Source organism: Cornus florida, unplaced genomic scaffold (genome assembly GCF_030987335.1).
Source record: "Cornus florida cultivar Cherokee Brave unplaced genomic scaffold, ASM3098733v1 CherokeeBrave_3.0.0_Hap2_Chr07, whole genome shotgun sequence".
NCBI classification, from domain to species: domain Eukaryota; kingdom Viridiplantae; phylum Streptophyta; class Magnoliopsida; order Cornales; family Cornaceae; genus Cornus; species Cornus florida.
The window spans coordinates 69,257,949-69,283,236 of record NW_026775577.1 but is presented as its reverse complement, the minus strand read 5'-3'; the positions used below and the strand labels follow the sequence as shown (position 1 = coordinate 69,283,236).

The 25,288-nt window shown below is 35.9% G+C and overlaps 1 protein-coding gene across 1 annotated transcript; it reads left to right on the top strand.

Annotated features, from left to right (window-relative positions):
- The first annotated feature begins 471 nt into the window (after positions 1–471).
- On the top strand, positions 472–23,628 carry LOC132267287 (uncharacterized). The gene is made up of 13 exons (XM_059768424.1): positions 472–1,356; positions 8,214–8,292; positions 8,419–8,475; positions 8,964–9,019; positions 10,291–10,522; positions 13,137–13,223; positions 13,348–13,422; positions 14,190–14,273; positions 17,501–17,565; positions 17,641–17,839; positions 17,958–18,046; positions 22,539–22,653; positions 23,165–23,628. The coding sequence occupies exons 1-13, from the start codon at positions 692–694 to the stop codon at positions 23,204–23,206; spliced, it is 1,845 nt and encodes a 614-aa protein (XP_059624407.1). The 5' UTR covers positions 472–691; the 3' UTR covers positions 23,207–23,628.
- Positions 23,629–25,288: the final 1,660 nt, after the last annotated feature.

Below are 25,288 nucleotides of genomic sequence, written 5' to 3'. Positions count from 1 at the left end.
TTTGATGCTATTTTTAAATAGTATTTCCCATCCTCTTGATCTTGGAATGTTTGGTTTGGTCAAATATATTTGTTAGAACAAATTGGGATATTTACAATGTAGAGTAATATTAAAAAATAAAATTACAGAAAACTATATTTCAACTTATATTAACAGATACTCACATACTTGTATAATTAATTAGTACTAGTAATAAATACTAATAAATACCTAATACTCTCTCTCTCTCTATATATAATTTTATTTGTTTCTCTCTTAATACTCTATATTGACTATTTACAAAATAAGTATTAAAATCACTTGGGCTTAGCAGTGGACTTAAAATCAGGCTAAAGTCCAGAGCCGGGCCAAATTTGGGACCCAATTTGTTTAGAAGTTCTTTTGAACCAACATACTTGCCCTAGATAACTATTTGGGCTTTTATAATTCCTTGTATGTTCAGTAGTTCACCAAAGTCTTCAATTTCCCTTAAAAACCACCGTCTTTTATAAAAATTCCATCAGAGTCATATTTTCCAGATAGAGAATCAAATCAATCACCACCTCTCCCATATCAAAAACCCTAAACAGCTTTCTAGGGTTTCGACATTTCTTTTGCCTGAGCAAATTTCGGGTCATTGATAAGCTCACGAGTGGTTGCACATCTTCAAGTGACCGATCGGACCTTGAAGAAGGGAGAGGAATTGAAGAAAATGGAATTCGATGAGTACGATTACCTTGAGAAGACCGTGGAGGATCAGGACAATCGGAACGGGTCGTCGTCGAAGAAGAAAGACGGCGTCGCCGTTGAGAAGAGCGAGAGAGGTTACAGGAGGAGAGAGAGAGACGAAGACGACTCCGACGATGATGAAGAGGATCGAGTTGAGGGACGGAAGAGTAAGAAATCGAGGAGCGAGGAGGAGAATGGTGGTGGTGGGAGGCGAGAGAAAGACGAGAGGGAGAGGTCGTCGCGGCACGAGAAGGATCGCCATCGAAGTGGGAGAGACGGAGAGAGAGAGGTAGAGAGGGATCGGCACAGGGGTAGTAGAGATGGAGGAGAGAGAGAGGTGGATAGAGAGAGGGATCGGGATAGAGAGAGAGGGTCTAGAGAGAAGGATAAAGAGAAAAGAGAGAAAGACAAAGAGAGGGAGAGGGACAGGGATAGGAGAGAGAAAGAGAGGGAGAGGGATAGAAGAGAGAAAGAGAAGGAGAGGGAAAGGGAGAGGGAGAAGGAGAAGGAGAAAGAAAAGGAGAGGGAGAAGGAGAAGGAGAAGGAGAGGGAGAGGTCGCGGAGAAGCAGGAGTCGATCGAGGAGGCACGAGGGCGAGAAGGAACTGTTATTGGGCAGAGACCGAGAACTTGAATTGAGAGATAGCAGGTGATGTTTCACTCTTCTCTCCTCCACTGTTTGTTTCTGTTTGCTTTTACTTTCACAATATATAGGTCCAATTCATTTCATATGTTTGATTTTGATGATTTCCATGATTGATTTTGGTTTTAATGGTATTGATTGAACTCAACACAAGTGTGAAGTTCAGCAAAAAAATTGAATTTTTAACTTTTAGAAGTTAAAGTGTGCAGTGTATGATGAACTAATGATATGGATAGTTATTCAAGTCTTCAATGAAAGAAACTGGCTTTTCTATAAACAGATTTGGACAAGGTTCATTGTGTTTCTTTTTGCCATTGGGTTGAGCGTGAAGATATTTGTTATATTTTAATGCCAATATAAACTTGAATGTTGACTATAAACATTTGTTCAAGGTTGTTAACTCAGCTCAACCAAAATTCAGTTTCTTAAGTACTAGGAATCCTCTACAGTACTTATATTTGTCCTCTTAATTTTTGGTATATGTATTGCTTCTTTTAATTTTTTTTTTCTTTTCTGTGTATTTTAGTTCCTTATATCTACGAACACATGTATATTCATTCATCAATGGATGGATCGATTTCGACTGCTTGAATAAACAAGGATTTTCTTTATTTTGCCAGTAAATTAAAACAATTGATAAAGATTTACCCAAAAAAGAAAAGAAATTGATAAACAATTGGATTTAGTCTCACTATTAAAAAGAATAAATAAATGAAAGTTCATGCATAAAGTATGCAATTCCTAATCGGCTTAGTCTCAGTATAAAGAAAATGAAAGTTAATGCGTAAAGAATACAATATCTAACTTGGGTTGAAATCGTAGATGGATTGTTTGCACATTCTAAGGGGCTAACAATGCGGAAACTTCTTCAAGGCTTCAGTGAAGATAGTGGCTTTCAACAAATTTTGATAAAGTATGTTGTGTTTATTTTTTTGCCTTTAAACTATGGCTTGAATATTTAGCAGATTTTATCATGGATGGATTTATGGATTTTAACTATGACTAGATTTTATATTATTGTCTTATTATCTTTATTGTCAAAGCCATTAGTTTTAGAGAGGTCAGATAACACACTTTTTTCAATTTTCTGATGTCTTATATAAACATGCTATCCCTTAATTTTAAGGAGCCTTTACCAATGTGGTTCAAACTCCCAATTATGTAGGATGCTAGGAGGACAGATTGGGAACATGCCTAAATCGTTGGAATTATTTCTTCGTACTCAAACCCATATCCTTATGCTTGATAGCATGAGTTTCTACAAATGCACCAAGCACCCTCCTTAATTATAAAAATGATTGTTTATGAGTCTCCGAAAAGTTGCTTATATTAATATGGTGCATTTTAATGATGTTAATATTTATTTCGCTATAGAGATGATGATAACTCAATATTTCTTAACCATGGATTGAATTTTGGATATGTTCCCCGTTGCAATGAACCCTCCTTGCAAATTTGCAGTGTGTAAAATCCTTCATGGGTCCAGCTAGAAGTTTATAGTCTTTGATTAGAATAGTGACGGAGCGTTGTTATTATGAGTACTTTTACTTGCTTACTTGGCTTTATATATATATATAGATATATCAATTATTTATTTTAACAGGAAAAAGCATTGATTGCCTCATTTTCTTTTTTGGTTTTTAATAGCAGAGTACTTCTAAATATGGTTCAAAATAGCTGGATAAAATTACTTTTATTTCCTTTTAGTACTTATTGGAGAAAAAGATTACCAGGAAAATTTTGACTGATCATAGTGAGTGCGATAAAACTAGATAGGAGGTTGAGTTGCTAGTTAATCTTCCTACCCGCTGGGCCGCTTCCCCCACCCTCAGTCCGACCCAAAAAAAAAAAAAAATTTGAAGGGAAAATTAAAATGTTTAGATCGTTTCATGTATTGCTTCATGAGTCTTTGTCCCTTTCTCTGGTTTCAAATTTTAAGTCCGGCAATCTGTTGTCAACTTTCTGAGGGACAGTCAACCATGGTTAGAATCTGAATTATATACATAAATGCTTATAATTACTAATTCAATGCATGTGTCCGCTGGCTGATGCTCAAGGGGTCAAGAGTGGGGATGAGGTTTGAGGGGTTCAACTCTTGTTAGTGCTGCCCTTATGATATACCAAAAAGAGAAAAAATTAATGCATGCCTATTCAAAGATTCATATACCAAAAGTGTGATAAGTCATGGGTTAGAGAAGTTATTGTCCCATATGCTCATGGCCTTGTTGCTGCATAGAGCATGGTAGTGAGAAAGTCTGAATTGGGAATTTGGCATGGAGCCTGATTTTGTCCTTCTCTAAATTTCTAATAAAGTCTTGTTGTAATTCGGAATTTATTTTATGTTTATTTTGGGGTTGACATGCTGTCAGGAATTAGATATATGATTCCATTGGTATAGCTTCGATTCAGTGTTATTAAAGGCCCAGGGTGCACTAAGGCGCTAGAGGTCCTCTAGAGCCTAGGTGTTGCGCCTGTATAAATCAGGTGCAAGTGTTGCACCTGTATGAGCTTGGAGCCTAGGCTTACCTTTAACAACATTGCTTAGATTTATGTTAAGTTTCAAGCGGCGATGGTATTTTAATATTCAAGCGGCAATCATATTTTGGTATTTTAAAATTTTCTGAACACGGGCGTCCATTAGTTGTATTTTATTTCTAGCCTCACAAGTCAATGCTTGATGTTTCTTAAATTTGGAATCCTTTCCTAGTATAACTAGAAGAAACCACCAACTCATCAACCTGTAACAATTTATTTAATTTTTTAAACCAATGGAGTATGAGAATTAAAGGTTTTGCTTGTGTGATGCAACTTAATCTTTGAGGCTAAAGCTTAAAGCATTGTAGGTAGGATACCTTGAACTTTTCCTTTATCTTTCTTCTTTCCCTCTTCCTCATTCATCCTTCTTTTCCCCCTTCTCTATTTCTCTGCGATCAGATCTTGTTTTTCATTCTAAAACTCCAATTCCTTGACCATAACCGTTTCCCTACATTGTGGTTTTAACTTAATAAGACCGAACTATAACTAGTTGGGGTCGGGAATTTCCAGCTACTGCTTTTCTAAAATCCAGCGGCTAATCACGTTGGACCAAGTAATTCCAACCCTTTTCAATTTTAAAGCCTATAACCTTTCTTTGACCTTTTTAATTCCTTAACCTACACATTGTTGATTACTTTTGTGCACCATGAACTGTTTTGTTGGCAGCATTACTTAAGGTGTTGTGCCTTCGCATCAGAACTAAGATTCTTATGTCAAGATCCATTGAGTTGAGTTTAAAGTTGGAATCATTAAATCAAGATGATGAGTACATCTAAGATGTTAATGTAGCTGAATGACAAGTTGAATTCTAAGAAAGCATCTATGGCAAAGACTACTTTAGAGACTAATACAATTGATGTTCTGAGTGATTCTTGCTCAAGCATATTTAACTCAATTATTAGAATCCTTTGATTCTTGTATAACTTCAATCCCAATGTCTAACGTTGTAAAGCTATAGACAAATAAAGGTGTTATTGCCGCAATACTTAAAGAAAGCACAATGGAACTGGTTGATTGCAACATAATAATCCATGGAAACCAAATTAAAGGATGATAATGGGATTGAATATTCATTTCTAATAAAACTAATGATTTAGGAAGGTGCACTCGTATTGAATCAACTTTTTATTCATGCCTCCGAGGTTGCAAGCCGATGCTTGTGGGGGATATTGCTATAGAGCATGTTAAAGTGGAGAGTGGGAATTTCATTTGGGTGCATCCTGGGGTTTTGTCTAACCAAGTCGTGATTTACATCGAATCTTATTTCGTGTCTATGTTAGGTTAATATGTTGCTTGGATAACTTTATTTATGTTCTATTAAGTGTCTATGTTAGGTTAATATGTTGCTTGTATTATTTTATTCATGTTCTATTAAGTTAAAGGAGTCAAGATAAATTAAATTTTAGGTGTTAGGGGTAAATTGAATAATTTACAGATTTGTGAGACATGGGAAATTGTAATGGCCTGTTGACAGTATTTCAGGACTAATCATGTTATGGGATCTCTCTCTCTCTCTCTCTCCCTCTACGTGTGATCTTTAGTAGTTTTTGAATAATCTTGCAAGTCACTTTGTGAAGTTTCTAAATTTTGGATTCTTAGAAGTGATAGAAGTCCAGTATCTTGTAAATATCTATATTATTTAGTCCAGCGACCTTATAGTTAATCACTTAAATGGAATCTGAAAATTAAAGATTGGGTTTTATGTGATGCAACTTAATGATCGAGGGGGTGGAGCTAAAGGACTATAGGCAATATTCCTTTTGTTTTAAGTTTTTTATTGCTTGTTGCATTGGAAATGTTTTTGCTACGTGACTATAACATAGCAAAGGCAGAGTGTCCGACAATTCTAAGAAGCGCGGACATGGGACATGGACACGCCGACACGTCAATTCTAAAAAATTAAGACTCACGGGTGACACTACTAATATAAATATAAATTTTCATTTATATATTTGTTGATTAAGACAATTAGAGAACTTTAATTATTTAATAATTTATAGGGTAAAGTGCAATAACCCCCCCTCAACTATACCCCAATAAGCAGAAAACCCCCCTGAAATTTTAAATTAGTAGAAAACACCCCTACACTTAGTTGTTTGGTTGCAACTTACCCATTTCGGTGACACGTGATTGGGAATATTTGTTTAAAGGACCATACAGCCCTTGTTGACCACTCAATAGTTCAATACCCACCAAACAATCCCTAATGCCTTAAAAAAAAACACCATCGATCAGGTCGGGATGAAGAAGACAGGCTTTTTCTGCTGCTTGTTAGCCTTGTGTTCATAGTTCAGGCAAGATTCAGGCTCACTGGTGAATGAATGTGCAGGTATTAATTCAAAAGAAGATGAAGGCGAGTTCCTATGATTAGCCTTTGGCAGTGATGGTAGTGATGGTTTGATTCAGGCTCACCATGAACGAACAACACCACTATTTCAAAACATTTTTTGATCATCTTCTCGATCAATCTTTTGTTTTCCTCAATCCACCTCAACGTTGGAGCTGGGAAGAAAAAAGAAAAATCTGATTTGGTGCGTGATGGGTCTGAGTCGTGATGCAACTCTGTTATATATATATATATATCCAGAAACCCCAATTCAATAACACCTGATTCAGGATGCCATTCAGAATCTGATAGACAAAAATAAATTGGCACCTCGTTCGATTTCACCATCAAGCCTGACCATGCCTTGGATCCAATTGTTGATCCCCAAAGCCCAATAAAGCCTCAAAACTTGCTGTATTAACCCACCGGAGCGCACAGTTTCCACAAGGACAGAGGATGTGATTAACCCATCGCCCGATTACGTGCTCAGTCAAACCCGATACAACCCTTGGAAATAATTCATACCGAACCTCACCACGCGCCGTCAAACCCAATTGAAACCACAAACCCACTGCCACAACCACCATCACCGCCACCACCATTTGCCACGACCTTCTTTCTCCATCGCCTTGGAAACTTAAACTTTTCATTTTAATCCACAAACCCACTGCCCACTTCTGCCACCACCATCGCCTCCTCCTCGCACATATATTCTGTTCTTGAACCCAACAAGCCCAATGCCTCTCCTCCTCCGGTGATGCCGTCGGTGTACCTTTTCTTGCTCAATACGATCATGAGGACGAATTGCTCCAACTTATTTTCAGAAACCCTTTTAATTGATGGCCATCACACCTTCGAGCAGTTCAGAGTTCTCTCTCTGGTCCTTTCTCTCTCTCTCTCTCTATGCATTTCTCTCTATCTCTATTTTGTGGTTTGATGAGGGGTAAAATGGACTTTTCCAATTTCCGGTGGTAGGAGATGACCGGAATAACCTTCTCTGTCCTAAGACTACACCAAGACCATAGTTGAGGGGTGTTATTTGTAGTTGAGGGGGGTTAGTTGTGCTTGGGGTATAGTTAGAGGGGTTTTATTGCACTTTACCCTAATTTATATACCAACTATACATAAGTTAGAAGATGAAGTTATTTGAATATCAAAAAAGAAAATATTATATTATATATGATATTACTATCCTATCTTGTCATTGTAGTTATGTTTTTGTTCATTACATACCGTGACATGTGTTTAATTTCAATTTTCTAAAGTAAAAGAGGTTGGACACTTTGATGTATGTCCACAATGTTGTTTCTAGGAATGTCATATGTTTGTTTTATATAAGACGAAGAGTGTGGGATATGTTGGTTGAGAGTTTGGAATACGTCCACCAAGTGTCCTAGATGTGTTCACCAAGTGTCCGAAATAATAAAATTATTTTTATGTTATGGCCATGGCCATGAAGTGTTGGACACTTGTCCATGAAGTGTTGGACACTTGTCCATGAAGTGTCGCTGTCCGATACAGATACGACACCTTCATAGAAGTGTCCGTGCTTCTTAGTTTGACATGATGGCTCATAAAACTTATAGAGTAGTGATATTTTTGTGGATTCGTTGATAGTCTGAAATTATAGATGGATGTTGTTGGCTTTTTGTGAATTCTCTTAGGAGCGTTCCCCTTTCGAGCGCCTTTAATGAAATCTTACTTATTGAAAAAAGAAAGAAAAGAAAGAGTCCAGTGATATGGTTTTAGTAAATATCCTGCAAGAATGCTTGTTGATATGGCCAAAATTAGGTGAGAGACTATAATAGCTGTGACAACATTATTATGTATGTTAGTATTGTGCATTTGGATGGGTCTATTTCACCGTTACTGGCTATATGTTTCTCTTATATCATCTTCCTCATTGTTTTGTCATTTCCATATAATGTCATATATGGTAGACTTCTGTTCCCCTTCCCTGGAATTTATTATCTCATTATGTTGGAAGTCATTGGTGTGGCAGGAGATTCAAAGAAAAGAAAGAAGCGGTAGAGCCTGAAGCTGATCCAGAAAGGGACCAGAGAACTGTTTTTGCTTACCAGGTATATGATTTGCTAGTACATGTCTCTTCATCTTTAGTTTATGAGCCATGAAGATTTTCAGAAGTCCTGTTTTTGTATGTTCTTATTTTGACAATTCTTTTTGCTATATGGATTTCTTATTGACAGATGCCTCTGAAGGCAGCTGAGAGGGATGTTTATGACTTCTTTTCAAAAGCAGGAAAGGTTGGTGGGATTTCTTTTATAAACCCCTGTTGTTCATCTTAATATCTGTTTAACATGTTCACTCCTCGTATATTTAAACATAGGTATGGTACTTTACATATCTTCTTGCTGGCAGTGCATGGACTGTGTTTTGGATTTTCTCATTGCTTCCTGCATGTCTAGGAATGATTTAGGCTTTTGCTACTTGAAACTACGTTTCAAACATTACGAGTGCATGCTATTGAGATTATTTCCTTCCTATTGCAGTAAATGCTCCTCTGCCTTCAGTTACTACTTACGAGTAGTATAATGACTTTCTTGTGTATCAACATTCTGTATATGTGGGGTGAGTGAAAATGTATGAATGAGTTAACCAATGGTCTCGTAACACTCCCTAAGTTGGTGTTGTATAATATGAATGTCCAGAATGTTCCTATATATTCTGTCTTTTTTGTGAGTTTTCTATTTCTGCAGTTGATTCTTGAATCATTTATGTTTTCCATTTCCAGGTGAGGGATGTCCGACTGATCATGGACCGGAACTCAAGGCGGTCAAAGGGAGTTGGGTACGTGGATTTTCTGCACAGCAATATCATATTTATGTGCATGTATTATTGGAAAGTAACTGTTTTTCTTCTTTTAAAAATTAAGTTTGACTGTATTCTTAAATGCACTAGCATTGCGATAAAGAATACATGATGAGGGATGATGGAATACCTTGCTTTCATGTTTATTCAATCCATGCTCCATTCTCAAGGTAGTTGACATGAACCTGACTCTCTTTCTCTTACCCTTTTTTCTCGTGTCGGCGTTTTTATTTGATGATTACAAAGATTGTATGTGTGCACACATTATACAGTTTATTTATGGGCTCCTGTTATACACTGGAAGTTGTACTTGAACTTGGCCTAGTCTAATCTTGATCACAGTTCTTCTTTACGTTTGAACTTATTGCCGGATCCCTGACCTAGCTTTTAGTCTGGCAGAATGGTGGTGTAAGCCTTTAGTTGACTTCTTTATGATTCACCATTGGGCTTGGAACTCATGATCAGCACAGCACCCATTATTTATGGCAACGATTTGACCATTTTAAATTTTTTATGATGTGGGAATAGCCCCTACAAATCTGTTTTGTTAGTAGAATTTGTTATGTTTTAGATTGTCTTCTGTACATATGTATGGGGTTTCGTAGATACTTCTACATTGTGCTGACTGATGTAATAATACTGTGGCGGAAGAAAGTTCCTCAGATGCCTTATTCTTTTAATTGATTTAGACTTTAGATCTTTTCCTGCTTTTATCTAGATGGATGATAAGAAGGTAGCACTACTTCTTCCATCGAATCATTTGAGTCTCATCATTAGTTATGAAATGTCACTGGAAGTTGGGATTTGATGACCATGGATGCTTTTAAGTCAACATCTCCTGTCAATTTTAACTTGTCTGTATATTGTGGTATCAGTGAGCCAGTATCGTGCTCTGTGGACTAGTTGATCTGCACGCAGAAGTTACGTGACTTATGTTGCTTTGTTGAACTAATGCTGGTTCTCTCCAATGTCCCTTGGTTTCTTGTTTTATTATACTCTAATATAATATTTTCCAATGTATAGTTTGTTATAGTTGTTAAGGTTATTTATTGCGATAATGAGCTGACTTTTTCTTTTTTATGTGGCGGTAGATTGTACACAAGAAACTCAGCTTGTGCTCTATGCACTTAAGATTTAAAGACTTTTTGTTTTTACCACCCCCTATAGCTCTGTGCTTCGTAAGTGCTATTTTCATTCTTTGGCTTCAGATTCACAACCAAACTTACCCCGAGCTCCTGGTGAAACTGCAGGTATATTGAATTTTACGATGCAATGTCAGTGCCAATGGCTATAGCTCTATCTGGCCACCTACTTCTTGGACAACCTGTTATGGTTAAACCTTCGGAGGCGGAAAAGAATCTCGTTCAATCTAATGCTTCTGGTGCTGGTTCAGGTGGTCTTGTGGGACCCTACGGAGCTGTTGATAGAAAACTTTATGTGGGGAACTTACACTTCAACATGACAGAACTTCAACTGAAACAGGTAATAGCAATTTGGATATTGATTTGGTTTGTCATTGATGGTGATAATGCGTTTTACATTTGTCTCTGTTGTATATATGTTGCCACCAGGGCAGTGTTGTTAAAGGCGCCTAGGCTCCAGGCTCATACAGGCGCAACACTTGCGCCAGTTGTGTGTCCAGGTGCGCCTTTGACAACATTTGCGCCTTTAATATGGAATATGAATATGCTTTAATAGTAATTTAATTTTCAATTGTGCACCTCGCTTCACTCAGGCGTGCGCCTCGCTTCACTCAGGTGTGCATCTCGCCTTTCACCTAAGCTCCAAAGGACCTTTAGCGCCTTAGTGTGCCTTAGGCCTTTAATAACACTGCACTAGGGGCAAAGCGTATGTAACAATCTTCAAAAAATGCCATTTTTTTTGAAGAAAATTATCTATGGGGACTTTAAAGATTTCCATCATTAGCACTTTTTTTTTTTTGGTTGGGTTCTAGGGAGAAATTGAACATCCATGGAGGATATTATTGATCTTTTGGACTCTTTGAGAGCTTAGAGGACCTATTTGGTCTTGTGTAGCTTTTGAGGGATGCGCTCCCCTTTTGAATGCTTTTGGAAAGCAAGTTGCATTGCACCTTTTATATAATGAAAGGAGTCAATCCCAAGGAATCTTGAAATAAGGAGACTTTCAAGACTAGAAAACTACCCATCCCAAAAAGCTTCTTTAGCTCCAGTGTTTACCGATGCATTATAAATGGACTTGGATGCGGATTCCGTATGCGTTCAGTGTGAGTGAAGGATAAATCCTCTCAACAAACAATATTCCATTTCAATTAGTCAACTACCCCATATCTAGCACCACATGAGCATCCTTGATGGATGCAGGATGTGATAAAAAAAGAAAAACACATAATAATGTGGTTCATATTGGTTGTCTAGTTTTGATTCTATTTATTGATCATCACATCTAGTCTGCAATAGACCACGAGGCATGGTGAACTTGCTTTCTGGCTAGGATGATTTGGACTTTACAGTTCCAAACATCACAGACTCACAAAGGGGAGCACATCCCGATTAAGCATGCATTCTTCATAGACAGTTGTTTCCAAGCAGAGTAATTTTTGTCTGTTCTAGTGTCATCTGTGTATAGTCTTCTAAAGAATCTTCTTCTTCTTTTGTTTTTTTGATAAATCTTCTAAGTAATTTATTTATATAATTTTCCATTATTATCTTATAATTGCTGTCCAGTGTCTATTTAGCCTTTTTCATCGACATTGAAGCATTCAACTCTGGTTTCTGAAATAACAGAAAGGATAAAAAATCGAACTGAATGCTCTATCAGAAGTCAGTATAAAGTTAACCTTCTTCAATTTAGAAAATGGTTGAATGACCGTAGGAGGAAATATTTTATGCGATCAAATTACAATATTTTGTCATTCATTCTATTCTTATATCATAGGTTATGCTTGGGGTTCATACAGAAGCCTTCTTGTAACACTTGCAGCCAAAATTTCTATTCTAATTGATCCCAGTACTCAACCAGAATGTTTGTTGTGTTCCACTTAGCTACTCTACAGTTTTTGTAATGAATTAATTTTAAGGTTTTCTTGTATTCTGTTTTCTTCAGGGAAGAAGTGACTTCTAATAAGTCAACGATTTTGATTATTAATATTGTTACTGCTAGATGGTTATTTTTTGAAAATAGCTACGCTACGGGTGATACTAAATGCATCTTCACCCTATGGAAAGCCACAAGAAACAACGATATTAGAATATTGCCTAAATGCTGAAGCACTGCCCTAAACAGTGAAGCAGTTTCATTTTAAACCATTGCAATTGATTATGAAATGCATAGTTTTTTTTCCTAGTTGATACTTGATACTCAACCCCCACCCAAGGAATTGTTTGCACCCAAGAGGATTAAAAAATGCAGAGTTCTCATTTATGGCTCCTTGAAACCTCATTTGCATACTTTATAGTCAAACTTGGTTTAGCTGTTAGAAGAAGGGCCTTTGATAAATTTTGAATGCTCCCTTCTGTTTCGGCAAAACATAGTTTAGGTTCAATTTTTTTAATGCTTGTTGAAGATTTCTGTTTGTCTTTGTTGTTGTGAAGCTCTAAAATTTTAAATTGATTGCTTGTCATCTCTGTATCAGAGACTGTTTTGTTTCATCAAGGGAAACTCTAGAAATCTTTCCTTTTTGTATGTTTTTTTTTTCTTTTCTTTCTTTCTTCTTTGTACCAGCCTTGAAACCTTGACCCGGGGCTTGGGACTTTAGACCCAAAGCCACTGGGACAAAGGAAGACCCTTTTTTTTTTTTTTTGGTATGATTTTTTTAGAATATGCGAAAATATTTTGTATTTTTTCTTTTGAATGAACCTATGTAACGGCCTAAAAGTTGATGCAAGTATCATCCATTTTGAAGAAACAAATTGGGTATTTTTGTAAATCTGGATCAAAGCCCAGAAGGCGGACTTATAACACTTCGGTGAATCTATTAAGATATATGTTGTACTATCCATTTTTCATACTAAATTAATTATTCTCCTCTATAATTCTGATCTTGTTGGGTTCGCTATTGCTGATAACTTCGACTAATGCCTTTAATGAATCTACATTATTTTCCCTGGATTCTCAGATCTTTGAAGCTTTTGGTACAGTGGAGCTTGTGCAACTACCCACTGACCCCGAGACAGGACACTGCAAAGGTTTCGGGTTTGTTCAAGTAAGTATTAAGTTAAAATGGCTCTTACTGAAGTTATTTTCTGTTACTAAGTGTATTTGTTCGTTTGCTTGTTTGTTTTTTTTTTTTTTTTAATAATATTGATTGGTTTACCATTCTATTATAGTTCGCTCAGCTTGAACATGCAAAGGCAGCTCAAAGTTTGAACGGTAAATTGGAAATTGCTGGTCGGGTTATCAAGGTAGGCTTGTTGCTGTTAGAGCTTAGAACTTTTATTTTATGGGTTTATAAGATGATGACACTGATGACCTATGAAGCATGAAAAGGGATATGAGATGATACGATACAAAAAATTCTTAAAAAGTAGGAAACGGATACGCAAAGGACACAACAATATATATGTATTTTTTTATTATATTCATGTACACATGTAAAATAGATATATATGTATCTTTGTATAAATTTAAAATAATAATTGTTTGTGATGTTTTATATGTTGATAACAATTCCTTGTAATTATAATTATGACAAACAAGTTGAGAGTTACAATACATGGACATAAACGTTGGATAAATTAGCCATGATATATATGTTCTTAATATATTTTAATACTTATTTAAAAAATTATTAGCATTTTCTAACAGTTATACTATAATTACATTTTGAAAAGTTACATCTTAATGTTTAAGACTTGTTAAACGTGTTTCAGGAAGTTCCGATAAGTATTGTGTATGTGGCTGAAGTATTAGATACCTGTTCAAAATAAATTATTTTCAAATTATGGATGTGTTTAGAAATTATTGGATATGTATCCAAGATATCCAAGGATTGTCAGCATCAAACACAGACACTCCTATGGAATTACCATGATTCATTGATGATGAGATTACAGTATACTGATTTGTTGTTTGTCATCTTTGTTCATCATATGTACGTATCTATAACTGGCATTTTATACAAAGGATTCATGTTAATTTCCGTCTTACCAATTTTCTTTATTCATTACAGGTTTCATCTGTTACGGATCACATAGGAGTGCAAGATTCAGGAGCCAAAACTGCGGACTTTGATGATGATGATGGTGGTGGCTTGGTGAGTTTAATCTTGGTGTTATTTTTCCACCATGGTTTGTTTATTGTATGGTTCTTTAGGTGGCAACTTGATTCATTTTATTATATTCTTTTGATACTCATTTACTGTAACTAAGTTGGATGTGGCTGGGCAATCGATTCCCAAGTACTCAGGTGACTCCCATCTGGGACACACTTCCTGCTCAACTGAAATTAAAGCTTTTACACATTTTTTAGTTAGCAAAGGTGTGGTGATGCCAAGGCAAAGCTATTGCAGGTTGCTCTGTATGCAGCTCTATCGCCTGCATTGTACGATTAGATGCAGAATTTGTTCTGTCTTTACATACTTCTAATGCCTGATAACCCTTAAGTAGTAGTATACAATTCGTTTTTTGTGGTGGGCTGAGGTAATTGGAAGCTTGTTGGTTCAAGGTATATAAAGGTAAAGAAGATTTTGTATACTAAGTAGAAAGGAAATAGTTAGAATAGGGCTTGTTGGTGCTAAGTTGCTGGAGCTAGAGATTGAAATTTTTGGATGGCAACTAAATATGGGTTTGGAATGTTGAAGCAAGACCTAAATTGTAGGGCAAGGGTTAGGTAATTGAGGCTTAAAATTTTATGCGTGATTGGTTGCATGGTTGAATGTTGATAGTTGAATTAGGACCTCCTGCTTCTTAAAATATTATGCATGATTGGTTGCATAGTTGAATGTTGATATTTGAATTAGGACCTCCCGCTTCGTAAAATTTTATGTATGATTGGTTGCATGGTTGAATGTTGATGACTTGATGGATTGGAAGTTTGATAGTATTTGAAATCAGTTAAAATCAAAGCGATCTATTCACCCCCTCTCTAGGTCTACATATCACTAACAATCCAACCCTTAAAGCTTCCATATCACTACTTTCAACATCTAGTGGGGTGTGCATTATACAAACTCAGGATGACAATGTTCTTGAGTAAACGGGTAAGCTGCCTGTCGTTGCCCTTATTGGAATGGATTAATCAAGTCAGTGTGGGTAGGATTAAAGGCTGATACCTAGTTTGGACTTGGCCGAATTGGGTTTAGGACTTCCTGGCCCTCCAAATTCTATGTTGTCATTGCCAAGATATCACAATTTTTACCCTATACTCTAAATTGACTTTTCCCATATAAGGTTCTGGTTTGGTGTTCCATGTATCTCTTGTTTGTTAATCTGTTACGTGCTTACCGCTATTGATGGAGATCATTGTCAACATCAAAGATCAGCGCTAACTTTTTTACCACTTTTCAGTCATTGTCTCACCTTTGACTTTAAATTCTCACATGAAATTCCAATTTCTTGGTCTATACCTTTTCTTTTGATTAGTAAAATTTTAAATGTGTTGATGTTCTTTCTCTTGAACAATTAAAATGTGCAGCTGCATAGCCTGCATTGCACAAGGAAATGTGAAGCTTGTTTGTCTTTTCTAATGTGTAAAATTACCTTTTTTTTTTTTAGACCTGGCAAGGAAGGGGAGTGGGGTGGTGAGGTGAGTCGAAACCATTTTTTTTTTTTTTTATATTTTATTTATTTATTTATTTTTTGATAGGTAAAAATATATTAGAAAAACGTTCAAAAGGGGAACGCATCCCTAATACAAGAGAAAAGATCTAAGGACCAATAGAATCCAAGAGATCAAAGAAATCATCAATCGAGGAGCATGTATTTATTTTTTGTTTTTTGACAAGTAAAATGTATAAAAAGCGCTCAAAAGGGGAGCGTGTCCCAAGGGGTGAGTCTAAACCTGGCTCCCTAACACCACATAGGGGATGCCCTACCATTGGAACACCAGTTCACCTTGTGTAGTAATTACCCTTAAGAAGTTAAAATAGTGATATATAGAGCTTTGGTGGGCTAAGGTTATTGAAACCTTGTTGGTTTATGTTATATAAAGGAAGAGATGTTCTATATGTCACGGAAAGGAAATAGTTAGAATACTTTGACTTGTGGGTTCTAAGTTGTTCGACTTATAGATAATTTGTTGAAAATTTTGGATGCAAGCTAATTATGGGTTTTGGAATGTTAGTTTTTAGCTAAATGGTAAGGCGCAATTAGGATAATTGAAGTAGGATTTCTTGGATAACCTGCCTTTGCTTGCTCCAATGGGGATGGTTAATTCAGGTCAGTACTGGTTTATGGTTAAAGGTGAAAACCTAACTTGAATTTGGTTGTTGGTCTTTTTGTATTCTCACTAATAAAATCCCAATATTCTCCATTTCTACCTTTTCTTTTATTAAGTAATTTTCCGCTCTATATGTAATGATTTTGTCTTTCTTTCTTTCTCATCTCTCTTCCTTTTGGTTTCTGTTTCTCTAGACTATGATTTGCTTTAAATAGATAGAAATTTCATGAAGATTTCTCTAGAATTAAAGGCGGATCGTCATTTTGGTAAATAGGGCAGAATGGGGTGGGAGTAGAGTTGGAGGAATTTTTTGCAATTGAGTGAATGGCCTGCTGTGGTAGGGTCAGGGTGAGGGTGGGCTATACTTGCTTTGTACATTTCTTATCAATCTTTTTAAATTGTTCAATGTTGGAAATTCTGTCTATTACACTCTATTGAAAGAGTATATGGATGGTTTCAAATTGTGTTGTCAGTTGTCTCCCAAATTTTCTTGATTAATATTTGAACTTCTAGCCTGCTGCTACTAGATTTCTGTACCATATGGTAGAAAATGATCCCATGATAAGAAACCCATTTTTAAATATGAATTACAAAAGCAAGGTTTCAGTAAAACCCTAAAATTGTTAAATACCCTATTTATTCCTTCTAAGCCTATAGACACACCTTGGTTGGAAAATATTAATTTTATGTTCAGGAATTCCATTTTAAAACAAAAAAACTAAATTTGAATTATGTGTTATTAACTTTGTGTTTTTCAATTATTTGTTGTAAAGCCTCAGTTCAGAGCAATTTTGCTTTTGTTTTGTATTGTGGGTTAGCTAACTTTGGTGTTATTCTTTTGCTGTTTTGGAGGGTTCCCTCTTTGCTTTTGTACTACATTTTGCATATTTTTGTCAATAAAATCATCTTCATGTTTTTATTCTATTGAGAACAACACCATTAAAAATCTAAATACAGGTTCAAAACCTTTTGATGCGCAATTGTATAATGCCCAATAGAAAGAAGTCAAAATCAGAATGGATAATGAAGTTGTTTTTTCTTTTGCTGTACAAATTTCCTCAGATTTATTAGTACTGAGCTGATGTAAATTATCTTTCTGTACAGTCTTTAAATGCTCAATCAAGAGCTTTGCTGATGCAGAAGTTGGATCGCAGTGGTATAGCCACAAGGTTTGTATATGGTACCATCTGTTTCTTACTGGCCTGATGACGCTAACTTAAATTTAACTAGAATCCTTTTTGTAGTCTTACGGGATCCATTGGGGTGCCTGCGCTTAATGGAGCAGCACCAAATCAGCAAGCCATTAACATGCCTATCAATGGGCCAGCTGCCATTCCTGGTTCAGCATTTCCAGTCCACGTTGCTACTTCCGTGGTTTCAGAACCTGTTGGGAACCCCACTGAGTGTTTACTTCTGAAGAATATGTTTGATCCAGCTACTGAGGTGTGTAATCTAATTCGTCATCTATATATATATATATATATATACGCACACACACGTATATATAATATCATTAGTCTTCTCTTAAATGGAATGATTGATCTTCAAAAATATGTTGTAGCTGGATCCGGAGTTCGATTTGGATATTAAAGAGGATGTTGAAGAAGAATGTTCAAATTTTGGCCGGGTGAAGCATATCTATGTGGACAAGTAAGTATCTCTAAGTCTTCTGCATATTTTGTCTATCATGATCAAATATCCTTTATTTGTATTACTTGATATGCATATTCCATGATTCTGCGAATTATTACATGACAATAATTAATAGTAGTGACTTGCCCGAATGCTTTCATGTCTACAAATATTTAATTACAGCTACATAAAAGCACTTTGGTGGCCAGTTCTTTTGCAATGTGCCCTAAACTAATCATGTTATTTTTTGTTTGGATGTTAAGCTCTAGTTCTTTGCAGGAATATTATGGAAAATATAATTTTTGAGGAATTTAAGATTTATTTATGTTTATGAATAAAAGTGTAAGTTATTTATAAAAAAAAAAGAAAAAAAGTAGTATCAGGGATCTTTTTCTGAAATTGGGGAAAAAAGGAGAAACCAATGCCCTATGATTTGCTAAAATGTTGTGTATTAGAAGAAAATATAATTCGACTGAGTGATTACATGTGTGAGTGCAAGCTAAAGTACGTTTCCCATCCAAAAATAAAAAATAAAAAAAATTATTAAATCAGTTTTGTAAGTGTGCAACTAATAATGAATCACACTTTAAGATATTGGCGTTGATTGTAGGTTAATTGGTTTGGGATCCTAACCAAATCCAACTGTTAGAGAATCTGTTTTAAAGTATTATGGTAGTGGCTTAAATTTTTTTTGTGCTTCTTAATTGGCTACTTGGTACTTTGTTCTCGTAAGTCAGCTAACAATAATTATGGAGCCAAGGTAAACCAGTCCTAAACCTAATAGAAGTTAAAAATACTACATCCATAAATTTTTTTTTTTTAGCAAAAAAGAATGATTTAAATTTGTTTTAAGTTGGTCAGGATTGAAGACAAGCCAAACATAGTTATAGTTATTGGATTTTAACTATTTACAAGTATCAATTTAAATACTCACATCCAACCTTTATTTGCGTATTTGGTGGGTTTTCGATGAGAGTAAAAATTAAAGCCATGTTTGTGCAGGGTTACATGATTGTCTGATAACTGATAGTTTACCTATAATATTGGCTTCTGTATCTTTTGTTCTTATACCAAGTCAGATCACCCCACGTCCACTGCCATTCTCATCGCTAAAAATACGATCTTTTCTGTCTTGGAATATCTTTTATTCATTGCTCCCATGATTTCCTTAACACAGTATAACTTCCAGAAATGTTATAAAGCACTTTTATAGATCTTATTATCATTATCAATTGAAATAACCACTTGGCTGCAACAAAGAAGTTTTTGAATGAACAAATATGTTCTTATATGGTAAAGATATAAGAAAACATATAATTATTATTGGCAGCATATAAATACCTTTTTTAATACTTATCAATGTCAATTCCTTGAATGAGCATATATCTTCATAGCTGTTTAACTATTTATGGTTCACTAGACTTAGATTTTGGTAGAGGGAAGGGGCAAGATATCTAGACTCTACACTCTTTATTCTGCATTTTGAAACTCGACATCCACTCTACACACAGTAATTTTAAACGTAATGCACTGAAGTCATGTTTTATATTTTCATACGTTTACTTAATGAATCTTTGGATATCTGTACAATGGATGGTAATTGTTCAATTTTATTGTTCCATGGAAAAAATGCAGCTTATGTTTAAATATTGCGCAGCACATATTCTGATATGCCCTTTAATGTGTATTTGGCACGAGAAGGTTAGAATTAGAAATGATCACATTCGGGTGATGGTTGGAGTAGTACAAATTTGAGATGAAAATGAGAGAAAATTGGTTAAGATTGTTTGGACATGTGTAAAGAAGACCTTTAAGTGCACCAGTTAGGTTTTGAGTTTGTTTGGGATTCATTGGGTTATGCCACGGTCTACTGGAGGCTTGGAGAGGGTGTATAGTGGGGGCCCAAGCTCGTGACTCTTGGGGGGTTACTCCTTTGCGCGTTTGGTGGTGTATATGGTTTGAAAGAAATAGGAGAACCTTTGAAGGAAAGGAAAATCATATTGGGTAGTTGAAATTCTGCATTCTTAGCACCCTTTTTTGTTGGGTTCTAGGAAGAAATTGAAAATCCTCGAATAAGCTTGTAGAGTTTTTGAATTTGTTGAGGGCTTAGAGGCCCTATTTGGCCTTGTGCTGTTTTTGTGGGACGCGTTCTCCTTTTGAACGCTGTTAATGAATTCTTACTTATCAAAAAAGAAAAAGAAAAAGTGCACTAGTTAGGAAAAGTGTCATAGTCCACATTGAGGGTAATACTTGGGGAAGAGGAAGACCAAAGTTAACATGGATAGAGTTAGTAAGGAAGATATGATAACATGTGAATTGACTGAGGTTATGGCCTTAAATAGAGCGGAATGGAAACATAGGATTCCTGTAGCTGACCCAAGTAGTTGGGAAAAAGGCTTGGTTGTTGTACGAGTAGGTTAGAATAGTAACAGCATCATGACCTAATATAAGTTATATATGCTTGATATTTTTATTTTTTAGATTTTCCAATACCCATTATTGAGGTTAATCCTCCTCCACTAGTACCAATAGGCGGCATAGGGGAAGAAGCACTACACCTAGGAATCAACGACACAAAAACTTTGTTATAAATGACCCCTTTCCTTATTGGGCTCGGGACTAACAAGAATGGTTGGGACAACAAACATCCATCTCGTTCGTACTTTGGATACCCGTATAACCATCGAAGACTGTTGAAGTGACTAATATTGATTAATACGTAATCGATCGAACACTACTTGAAAACGGCTCTTCTGCTCCGAAACGAAATGTTCCAAATGTTCCTGGAAATTCTTGCTCCCATTGGACCATTTGTATCTATATGCATTAGGATCCCGATTCATGGATCTCTCGGTTCGAGAAATAAAAATAAGTTGCCTGGTTCAATTCTCGAACATAAGAATCATTGGTGTGAGTTCGTGCCTCATAGCAACCACTTTGTGAAATACCAAAGGTTAGGTCTGTCTTTAGTTCCCCCCCAACCAACCAGGATTCTGCTGTAACGGGAGTGAGTTCATGCCTCATAGCAACCACTTTGTGAAACACCCCTCCACAACCAACCCAACCCAACCAGGATTCTGCTGTAACGGGGGATAGAACTGAGTAATGTTCTTTTTTCCCAATACCTAGTGTTGATATAATCAATATGATGTGCTGGAAGGGGTGATTTGGGTATAAATCTAACCCCTGGCATTATTTTGGATGATTTTCAAATTTTGTTTTGTTGTCTTTTAGTTTGTCAGGTTTTCCTCCAACCCAAATTTACCACCAAAATTTGAAGATCTTTTAACTTTTGTGTTCAGCGTATTAGTGGTCCGCACGGAGGCTTGGCCCTTTGTTTGAAAAAGCCTCCACTTCAATTTGTGTTTTTTTTTTTTTTTTTTTCACAAGAAGCAGACATGAGATAACAAATCCAGTGAATAAGTTTGACTAGTCATTCTGCGGGCTGTTGGATGCATGCATTCCTACTTGCATTTCACTCCGGATATCTTATATCGTTTTGTATTGTCATTAGCCGTTGATAGTGGGAGAACAGTTTGGGATGCACGTTTCTCGAGGCATTTTCAGGATTGGGAGATTTGATGATGTTTCTCGTTTTTTGGAGTTGTATCGTCAAGAGGTTGTGGGAGGTGTCTCTGACTCTTGGCTGTGGATTCCCTCTCCTTGGGCGCTTTGATGTTAGGTCTTTCTATAGGTGTCTTTTGCATGCCCCTTGGGGTAGCCTTTCCGTGGAGAGCTATTTGGCATTCGAAGGCCCCTCTCAAAGTGGTGTACTTCCCGTGGACATCCATCCTGGGGAAGATATTGACACAGGATAACCCAAGAGTAGATAGATTGTGGTCAATTGGTGTTATATGTGCAAGAATGATGAGGAAACAGTGGATCACCTTCTTTTGCATTGCCTAGTTTTGGGGTTCAATAGGTTATGCCCTGGTCTTCCAGAGGCTTGGAGAGGTTGTATAGTGAGGATTACGCCTTTGTGCGTCTGGTGGTGTAGGAATTGAGAGAAATAGGAAATTCTAACATTGAAGTTCTCCATTGTTAGCACCCTTTTTTGTTGTGTCCAAGGGAGAAATAGTAATTCCATGGATGAAATTGTTGATTTTTTTTTATTTGTTGAGGGTTTAGGGGCCTTATTTGGCCTTGTGTAGCTTTTGAGGGACGCGTTCCAACCTTTGGAACGCTTTTTATACAATCTTTACTTGTAAAAAAATATATATATTTTCGTTCTCCAATACCAGTTCGTGCCTCATGGTTGTAATATTGTGTTACTTTGGAAATGGTTTCATTTTAATTCGCAATATTGAAAAAGAAAATTCTATATTTTTAGATTTTTGTCTTAATTACCATGGTAAAAGTTGCACAAGGGGGCACCTTTAGAACTCTGCCTGCGAATTGTCTGATCCTCTGCTTGCTTTGGTTTGGTGATGTATCAATGATGTCTTCTATCTTTGAAGCCAACATTGTCGAACATGAAAAAGCTGTTTCTAAATTGTTTTGTGTCTTATAGGAACAGTGCTGGTTATGTGTATTTGCGGTTTGATACTGTGGAAGCAGCGATGGGTGCTCAACGAGCAATGCACAAAAGATGGTTTGCGCGGAGGTTGATTTCAGCGGTTTACTTGGTAATGCATTTTGACTATTGCAAGAGTTCTTTTTTTCTTCAATCAGAGGACACTTTTTCTTCCTAAATTATTCCTCCGCCTATGTTTCATTTTATCAAAAGAAAACTGTATGGCTGATTTATTTTAATGTATATCCGAAATACGAATCCTCAAAAGATACTTAGAACTGTTTAGGGCATCCATTACACCACAAATATAGAATGAGTCCCTCCTGGTAATTATATATCAAAGGGATATGCTCATGAATAGAGCTGCCTGGCTTGAAGTGTCAAAATATAGCTGGTCCAATTCTCGCCTTTCAAACAGCCTAAACAATATGGGAAATGCTACTTCAGATACGATGCAGCAGGTTCCTATGTTTGGCAATTGCTTTCTTGCGGACCTCTAAAACAAAATGCAACATGGGCTCTATATTTTATAGTCTTTTCCTTCTGAATTTTTTCCCCCACTTTTGTTAAATCTGCATCATATGTATTACTTCTGATGAAATGAGCCCCTCTTTATCGTGCAGCAACCTTATGAATACGACGCAAAATTTAAAGGCGAAGCTTGAACAAGTTCTCAAATGCAGCAGCCATATAGGATATTTTGGAATATGTATTGGCGCAGCGGATACCTTCTAATGTGTCAAGTTGGTAGTTTATTTCTATTTTTAAATTTTGCTTAGAGGTCTTGTGAATTTCAATTTCTTCAAAAAAGCATTGCATGTATCATAACAGTGAATCAGTTACACTTTGGTCGGTATTTGTACCATCTTTTCCGGACAATCTGCTTCATCTGTGTAACTTAAGATTAGAATTGGGTTTCAATCTTTATTATTTGTAGTGTCCAAATCCAGATTAGGAAGTAATTAGGCAAATTATTGTTTGTGTCCAGAGCGGCTTGCATCTCATAAGAGTTTACTCCTTTTCTTGAATGTGCTACAAGATCTATAAAGGTTTGATACTCTCTCCTGTATTCCCTCCCTCGATCAAACGCTAACATTATTAGATGATCCTTGAATGACTTTGTTTCGGAAAAATTCAGGCAAATATTAGTCTGCCTTTTGAAAGAGAGAATGATGATACTTTGAGGTTCAAATATCAATCTTAGCATGCAGTAACAATGTTTGATGCATGCCTACAAAATTTGTGCATCGGTGGTGCCTGCACTTGTTTATCGGATCGTGGCTAAGCTTTTTCAGGTAAGCTGAGAGAAACTGAGCGGCAGGTGAGACCTACTGTTGGCTTGAAATCGATTCTCTTCAGTGCACCATGGACCCCAGGTACTGAAAACGATTTTGACTCTACTCCAGTTGGATTTGTGAATTTTGAACTGACGGTGTGTTATTGTAATGGCATTTCGAAATACGTTAATAGACTTGATTGATATTTGCAAAGAAACTTCTCAACTATTTTCTATTTGTGGGGAGTTTAATACTCTTTCGTTCATCATGTACTTGGCATCTCACATTCCTACAGCAGGCATTAATCATTCCTTAAGAGTAGTGACTCGGATGGTAAATTCATTTATAGAAAAAAAAAATAAATAATTTTTTTTTTTTTTTGCATTACAAAACTGCTTTTGAATTTTAAAAATCTTTAAAATCAATTTGTGGCGAAGCCTATATTATACGTTGAATAAAAGCCAAAATAGACATGTTTTGATGGTCCGCTTGCTTGTCTCGAGAAAAACTTGGTTGAGCTCACCAATCAAACGCACAAGGTTTTTATTTTTTGTTTTTTGGGAAGCCTCTCCAAATATGAAACAAATAAAAAAAGTGGTTGAGCTAACCTATCAAACGCACAAGGGTGTTTTGTAATAAGCCCTAGACTAATTTTTTTTTTTTTTTGGTCAAAAAATTCCCTTCAACTATACAGGGGGTATTTTTGAAACAAAAATGCCCTTATTTCTATTATATAGAATAAATTTTATTAAATTCCCCTCTATGAGATTTTTGCAAGAAACTTTTGTGAAGAAAAAAGTGCACATAAAACCTCCCTTAACTATCTAATTCGTTGCAAAGTCATGTTATAATGAATAAAGTGTCCCGTAAGTGTTGTAAAAAATTTAATTTGTCTAAAATGGTGGGTATAAGAAAATGAAATTACCTTGAAACTATTTTCTTAAATTTTTGTTTTTTAAAAATTGAAAAGAAAAGGAAAGCTAAATAAAAATAAAAATTTTGAAAATTGCTTCAAGGAATTTTCATTTTAAAACATTTAAAGAAAAGAAAAGCTAAATAAATGTATTTCTTTTTTATTTTTAAAAATAAAAATTTAAGAATATTTTAAAAATTGTTTCAAGGTATTTTAATTTTTTTAAAAATAAAAGTTTAAGAAAAATTTTAAAATTATTTCAAGGTATTTTCATTTTCTTATAGACTCACCATTTAAAAAAAAAAAATCAAAATTTTATAACAACACTATGCAAAATGAGTTTGTATTGATTTTAATTAATATTGGGTGTGAGGCTCAATATTGTGTCTTGGAACGTTCGGGGACTAAATGACACGAGAAAGAGGAAGGTGGTGAAAGTGTTGATTCAGAAATGGAGAGTGTATGTGGTTTGCTTACAGGAGACCAAGCTGGATGTGGAGGAGGCCAAGGTTATGAACAACTGCAACATATCTTGTGTTGTATTACTCAGCTTGTCC